This window comes from Aegilops tauschii, chromosome 2 (genome assembly GCF_002575655.3).
Source record: "Aegilops tauschii subsp. strangulata cultivar AL8/78 chromosome 2, Aet v6.0, whole genome shotgun sequence".
Lineage (NCBI taxonomy): Eukaryota > Viridiplantae > Streptophyta > Magnoliopsida > Poales > Poaceae > Aegilops > Aegilops tauschii.
In genome coordinates, this window is record NC_053036.3 from 602,455,935 (window position 1) to 602,463,504 (window position 7,570).

The window sequence follows — 7,570 nt, forward strand, 5'->3', positions numbered from 1 at the left end:
ACCCATAGCAATGTCCAAGTTACTCGTGATAAAGATCCACATATGAATCTTCGGGTTTGCGGTAAATGACAGTAAAGATTAGCTTTATTTTGAAAAAGGGAATATCTGAACAACAATGACATGCTACATTAGACATTGACATTCGGCCAAACTTTTCACATCCACAAAACATAAACTAAAAGACAAACAAAATGATCATAACATGTAATGCCCTTGCTTGCATCACCTTCTAATATGCAGAAAAATCAGCTCCACATTGGTATCCCTACAATTTTGCAATTGTTTCTTAACTTTCATTTACTAAGAAATCACAGCTCAATTGAGCTTGTGTACAGTACACCTACACATGCTTCACGCTATAATGAGGATGTAATTAACACATAGTTGCTGGCACTTATGAATGAAAGAAAAATGATATTAAGCAGAAATAGAAGAATACATAACCTCAAAGTTCAGAAATGAGGCAGCACAACATCCCTATCATGCATGCAACACAATAGATTCAGTCTAGCAGGCGAGCACCACCCTCGCGGAAGGGACTGACCATGTGCGGGTGCACGCAGTGGCTACAGCCAGCTCCGTTGAAAGATAGATGCAGGAAGTTGATGTAAGGCAAATAGTCTAAATAGCCAGTTGATATCCATAGGCATTTTATCGAACATATGGCGTGCACATAATAGAGTGAAAACCCCGAAAACTATCTTTGATTTACAGTCATGAACCCAAGTGAGCTACAAATCCCAACGGAAAAAATGAATGCTCTTGTTTGATCCATATGAACCAGAACCAAAAGCACGTATTCATATAATCCCCTGATCTAGGTTTAAGAGAGTCGAGAGACAGAAAATGGGCCCCACCTAAGGAGCACACCAGGAACACCCGCTACGCGATCCCTCTCGTCCGCTGACCTCTAGCGTGGCATAGAGTACCTCGTAGACATGGCAGGTGGCGACGACAATGGAGACCTCGCAGAAGGACCCGGCGACGGACCGATAATGGCGCCATCCCTTGACCTCCGCTTGAGTTCGTTGTGGTCTCCCGCATCTTATCCAACATGGGTACCATCGCTCTTGCCGCTGCCCTCCGTCCCTATCGCAGCACTGTGGCATGATGATATCCTCCCTCAGCTTCATCGACACCACCACCTCGCATCTCCTCTGCACACGCCCATTCAATCCACCAGCAGCGCCACCCCACGCGCCTCCACATTGCCCCGCCACTACACCAGTTGTTGACCATGAGCGCCTGCGGGAGCGTCAAGCGCCTCGTCCTGAGCCATCATGCCGCAAGTTGCACACCGCCGAGGAGGAGGAGGATCGCGAGCGCTGGAGTGGGGCGGTGGCGGCTGCAGTCGACGGAGAAGGCGGGAAGTAGATCGGGAGCATGGGGAAGGACCGAAGGAGGCGGTGTGTTTGGCGAGTAATAGATGGAAAAAGGAAGCGAAAAGAAGTTGCAGGAAAGACGCAGGAAGTTTCCTCCACCGACCGAACATAATTATCACTACCATATATGACTGCCCCGCCTCAATGCTCCACCTACTTACAGGTGGGCCCCTGGCGAGAATTACAGCCGCGATGCAGGTTGTTGCATTTCGTGGGAGCTTAGCAACTAGAGAGATAACATGGAATTTCACTTTGAACAATTAGCACGCACAACCAAACGCCCTTCGGTCGGCGGTTGCGCGGCCCAGCGATCCACCAACCCGCGCCGCCGCTCCAATCCGCGCGCGCCGGCGGGGCGCCATGGCCGGCTGGATCTCCTCCAAGCTCAAGGCCGCGGAAACCCTCCTCCACCAAGCAAGCGCCGCGCTCCCCCCTCTCGTTCGTCCTCACTACCCTCTCCAGCTCTTCTAACCATCCACTCGTCTTCTCCCACAGATCGACCAGCAGGCGGCGGAGTCGCTCGGCAAGTCCTCCTCGGCCTCCGACCTCACCGCCCTCCAGCAGCCCTCTTCGTCCGCGCTCCTCGACGCCCCCGCCCCTCGCAGGCCGCCGCCGGCGACCCCGCCCCCCTCCCTCGGCCTCCGCATCGCCGCCAGGCGCCACTCCCAGCCTCCCGCTCCGCCGCCCTCCGCGCCCCGCCGCTCCGCCTCCGCCGCGGCGGATCTCTCCGCGCAGGATCAGCCCGGTGCCGAGCCTGCCGTCGCGGTCGAGGCAAAGGCGGAGGGGGATCGGAGGGATCGGGAGGAGGCCGAGAAGGGAGGCCCGTCTGAGAGCGGGAGCGGGAGCGGGAGCGGGAGCGATGACGATTCCGATGGGTCCGGGAGCGACGATTCGGAGGAGGAGAGGCGGAGGGAGGAGGAGCGGAGCCGCCGCCGTGCCGAGCGGCTCGCGGCGATGGCGGCGCGAGCCATTGCAGAGAGGGAGGAGGCTGTGGCGAGACTGGAGGGGGAGAAGACCAGCCTTGAGAAGCTGCTCGCTGTGCGTGAGAAGGAGCAAGCACAGGAGGTGAGTCTGCTTCAATCTTCGTGGCGAATTTAGGTTCTCTTGTGTAGCTTGAGAGGTTACTACTAGTCCTACGACTAGCGGATTGAAAGAGAATGTTGCAAGCCTTAGCATTGATGATCACTCTACTTTATCCATTCATGGAACGTTTGAATCAGTACAGGAGTTCATGCATATTTTTAGGATCAGTTCAGGCAGTGTTTTGTACTATAAGAAGCAATAAATAAGAAACCAAAACTAACAAGCAGACATTTGACAAGAATGATATAATTTGGCATTTCCCTGGCTATGCAACTTTATGCTGATCTTAACAATGGCAGTAAGCAACCTTTGGCTTGAGAGATTGCTACCATGTCCTACGACTCAATGGGCGGGTTAAAAGAGAATGTTCTAAGCCTTAGCATTGATGATCACTCTACTTTAGCCATTCATGGCACGTTTGAATCAGCAAAGGAGTTCATGCATGTTTTTAGGATCAGTTCAGGCAGTGTCTGTACTATAAGAAGCAATAACTAAGAAACCAAAACTAACAAGCAGACATTTAACAAGAATGATACAATTAGGCATTTCTCTGGCTATGCAACTTTATGCTGATCTTAACAATGGCAGTAAGCAACCTGGCCATGGGAATTCCAATTATGTTGATGGACTTTGCTCTTGCTATCAGCCTATCACCAGTCTGTTACTGTTCTGAGTTTTTACTTTTTAGCATTGATTTCATTCTGTGATCCGTTGATTGTGTATTGCTATACTTTTCTCATGGGGCTTTTTTAGTGTATATTGCTCATGGATTTTTTTGAGTGGTCTCAAACTCTCAATTGACTAATTGAACGCTTATTTAACAACTAATGCTGATTGTCTTCTCATGCTCTCTTCCCACAACTGTGTATTGTGAATTACAAGATTGGGTTGACAACTCAATTTCATATAATAAGTTGTCATGTGAGTTTGATTTCCAGAAAATGATATTTCTTTATCATCATTCTTTTCCAACTATTTTCATGTTTAATTGCAGGCTTCAGAGTTGCAGACTAGTATGATTGAAACCATGGAAGCTACAGAGATAGAGAAACAACGGCATCACAGCACTAGAATGGAAGCCCTTGTGCGGTTGGCTGAGCTTGAGGTGTGTGTCACCATGTTTAGAATGATGCATCTGTTCTTGTTGCCCTGCTTTTACAACAAGCAACGCAATATACCCCTTTTTACTTTTGTGGCAGAGAATATTATGTTCTCAGTTTCCTAAAAGTGTGTATTAGGCTTTATACTTGCAGTATATAAGACCCATATCTCTTACCACTTGCAGCATAAATTGGACATGTTAGTTTGTATAATCACTACAAGTCTCAACAATGTCTTTACCAAATATCTATGCAGGTTACAAATGCAGAGCTTGCAAAGTCACTTGCCAGGGAACAATGGAATTTGGAAGTTCAAGTATGTTTTATTTTCCTCTTCTACCTCATCTCTCTATGTCAGTTGACTGACTGTTGTTATTCATTTCCAGTTCCTTTTAGTACCTAAAGTTTGTCTGTATGTACAAGCGCACTTCCTCTGTATATACTATATACAGTTTTGCCGTGGACAACATTTTTTCAATGTTTGGCCGAAACAGTCAGTTAGGCATAGGATAGGGGTGTTGTGATTTCTACATTGTTAAAACAAAGGTATAGCCACTATCCTTACATTGTAACTATTTTGAGAATCAATTGAACCATGAAGTGCAATAATGTTATTAACTTGTATTGTATAACAAGAATATCATAGTGTCTATACTTGTGGTTCGGGGATCAGTTATAATTAGCTACCAACTTACCTACGCATTATAGTTGCTAACATTATAATAATATTCTAAAACACGCACCAAGCGTGGGCAGAGCAAAGAACTGCCAGAATTTTAAGATTTGTTCTTCCCTTTTAGATTGGGAGAACACAGGCATTTGCTAGTGCCTATTTCGTGCAGAGTACATGGCCCAGTTTTTGGCATTTACCAAGAAGGAAGAGTGTATGTAGAAAGTCTTATTGTATGCTATGTGGGGCCGAACCGCATATAAGAGTGCCAGTAGAAGATTAGCTTATTTCATGCTTCTTTTTTGAATTTAGAGAATGGTGGCATTTGTTCGCGCTTGTATCGTGCAAAATTCAAGTCCCAATTCTTGATTGATTGTTTTCTAAAATGCTTCCATTAAGACGTAATTGGTGTATTTGGATCGGGATTGTCTAAAATGAGCATGCTCTATGTATTCATACACAAATATGATTAAGTGGCTAGTGGAAAATAGTTGCCATAGACCCTGGTAGTAGAAGTGAGTTGGACGAGCAGCGGAATACTACACCAATGTTGAGCAGAGTTTAAAATTTTGTTTTTCTTTCTATTATGAGTAGGTTGATCAAGTGGCTCATCTCCGAGAGGAAGTTGACTTGAAGACTTTTGCTCAAGACAGTAAGTTGGCCATTCTTTGGCTTTCTGACCTTTTGAGCTTTAAACACTTTTGTTTCTGATTATTACACCAATTTGATATTATTAGCTTGACATTCTTTTCAGGAAGTTTCTCATTAGTAAATAGCACTAGTATTTCATATTCACTACACACGTCTTTATTTTTCAATGAGCAGAGTACAAGAGAAAGATAGCGAAGATACAGAAGACAAGTGCCCCTTTGGTTGATGAAGTATGCATTTGAATTACCCTTGATGTTATTTGTCTTCTATTCCATACGAAAGAAATGATGTTTGTTAAGCTGTTCAATTAAAAATATTAACTTAGGAAAGGCTTATCTTTTCCATTTGTAACTTCGTTGTGATTTTGTCTAGATAGAATCCTTGAGAAGATTAAAGCTGGAAGACGAAATCATTGATGCAGAATACACCCAGACCTGTGATAGAATTGTCAGCTTGAAGGACAAGGTATGTTCTCCGGGCTATAGCTTGAAAATCGATGGTTCATTTATGTTACTTCGTATGTTGATCTAGGGATTCTGTCCACATATTGCTTTACGCAATAATTGTTCTGTACTTTAGCATAGTACTGCTCAGGATTCGTTCCAGTGGAGTGCCAACTAGCTAAATATTTTGAGATCCCATTGATCTGGTTTGAGACACAGAGGTCAAAATAACTTTTATGTTTTTTTTACTGTATACATGTTTCTTTTATGCTTTACATCATCGGGTAAAGGGGCGGAAATAAATTATAACCACAAATTAATAACACATAGCTATCTAACTTTTTGTAGAATATTATTTGTGTATGTGCACCTTAGAGCATGCTATTCTTAGTACTATCCAGTGCTTATAGGCTGAGTGTCATTTGTTGAGTTTTTTTAATTTTTGTTTGCAGAAATTAGTTAAAATTAGATTAAACAATTGTCTGCATCGTGATTTCCTTTTTTTATCCATAGGCAAGGAAGATTGAAGAAAACATTGAGCTGACAAGAAGGGACATGGTGCAACCTACAGAGGTTGAAATTGAGCTCAAGAAGAGGCTCGATCAACTCACCGATCGGTTGATTCAAAAACAAATGCAGGTTAGCTCCTTGTATGTGCTGGTCCCGTGTTTGATTTCTGAATTATGATTGGAAACCTATTATATTTTATGGCATGTCTTGGGATTCCTGAATTGTGATTGGAAACGATTATATTTTATAGCATGTCTTGGAACTTCAGCACCCTTTTTATTCCAAATAGCTATTTGCAGAGGAAAATAATGCTTGACTAATTTTGCTTGGTTATAAATTTGTTAGCTAATGTAATGACCATTGGTTGATGTCATTATCTTTCTAGATAGTGGATCTGTCAATCTTCCTTGAAACCATTGGTTGATGTATGCTTTGGTACACTATGTAACGTTGAGATTAAAACGTCTTCTTTTTTCAGGTCGAGTCCCTGTCTTCAGAGAAGTCAACTTTGGTACTGAGAATGGAGGTATGCACATGTAAACCCACCCACCATATTCAATTCATCATAGTTTGCAGATTCCCAGTCAATCTACTCAGTTAAAACCACACGCAAGTCAACTGACATCATTCGTCCATCATCTTCAGGCTGTTTCGAGGTCGCTCGACACCAACGCCTCGTCGCTAGCGTCCTCAAGCTCGTCGTCAAGGATAGACATCGAGGCCGGTACATGGCAAGAATCATATCCACCATATTCTTCCCCAAGGCTGCGTGACAGGATACGGACGGGGCAGCAGCACCTGGGATACGCGATACGACAGCTCGACTCCATCTTCTCAGCCGGTCACATCTTCCTGCGGCGAAACCCGAAGGCGCAGGTCGGCGCCGCGGTGTACCTGGTGTGCCTCCACATATGGGTCATGTACATACTGTCATCGCATCCTGCTGTCCCGGATACCCGCCCCGGCGCCACCTTCTCTCTGGAGTTGATCAACAAGACTAGTATTTAACCATGTGTGTTTTCTCTCTGTATTTTTGTTTTCCTTGTGTACACCATAGATATATACGTAGCCCATTGCTGTGCAGCGAGCAGCGCGAGACACATTACGACTTGTTGACAGATCACAGATAATATTACTGGTTTTGTGCTCGGTAGGCGAAGTCACCTGATGGATGGTTATACCAACTCAGATATGAACAACCTGAATGGTAATTCTGTCACATACTCGGGAGTATGTTTTCTCCCCCTCTCTCTGGCATCTCATTTTCTGCAGTAACGTGTACTTGAGTACAAGCCAGCTTCGCGTCTGGAAGGAGTGATGGGTATAAGGTTTTAGGTTTGATATTGCCTTAGAAGATGAGTTGGCCTCCGAAGTGTGCAAAGAGATTCTTCAGAAAAGTATTCGGGCACAGCGGTACCTACCTAAGGAAAAATATTACAACAAGGTTAAAAATCTTAATCGTGAGAAGATGATGACAAATATTACAACAAGGTTAAAAATCTCAATCGTGAGAAGATGATGACGTTGAGGCCATTTTGTGTGTGTTTGTGTGCGTCGAGACTGCGCCAGTGTTCTTATGAGCACTACAAGATATGGGAGATTCAATTTGTACTTTCATACATAATAACTTCATGACATACTAAATGTAAGCTCCAAATCATAGGAAATTTATGCAAAGAATAAAACAAACCAAAGTGGTGTGAAGCATTACCAAACCACTGACTCTAGATG

General features: G+C 44.3%; 1 protein-coding gene across 1 annotated transcript; it reads left to right on the plus strand.

Moving 5' to 3' along the window:
- Window positions 1-1,630: 1,630 nt before the first annotated feature.
- Window positions 1,631-7,087, plus strand: LOC109759004 (golgin candidate 2). Its single transcript, XM_020317846.4, has 10 exons — window positions 1,631-1,796; window positions 1,878-2,447; window positions 3,460-3,570; window positions 3,822-3,881; window positions 4,830-4,887; window positions 5,061-5,116; window positions 5,259-5,351; window positions 5,843-5,968; window positions 6,318-6,365; window positions 6,485-7,087. The coding sequence occupies exons 1-10, from the start codon at window positions 1,743-1,745 to the stop codon at window positions 6,845-6,847; spliced, it is 1,539 nt and encodes a 512-aa protein (XP_020173435.1). The 5' UTR covers window positions 1,631-1,742; the 3' UTR covers window positions 6,848-7,087.
- The last annotated feature ends 483 nt before the right edge of the window (window positions 7,088-7,570 follow it).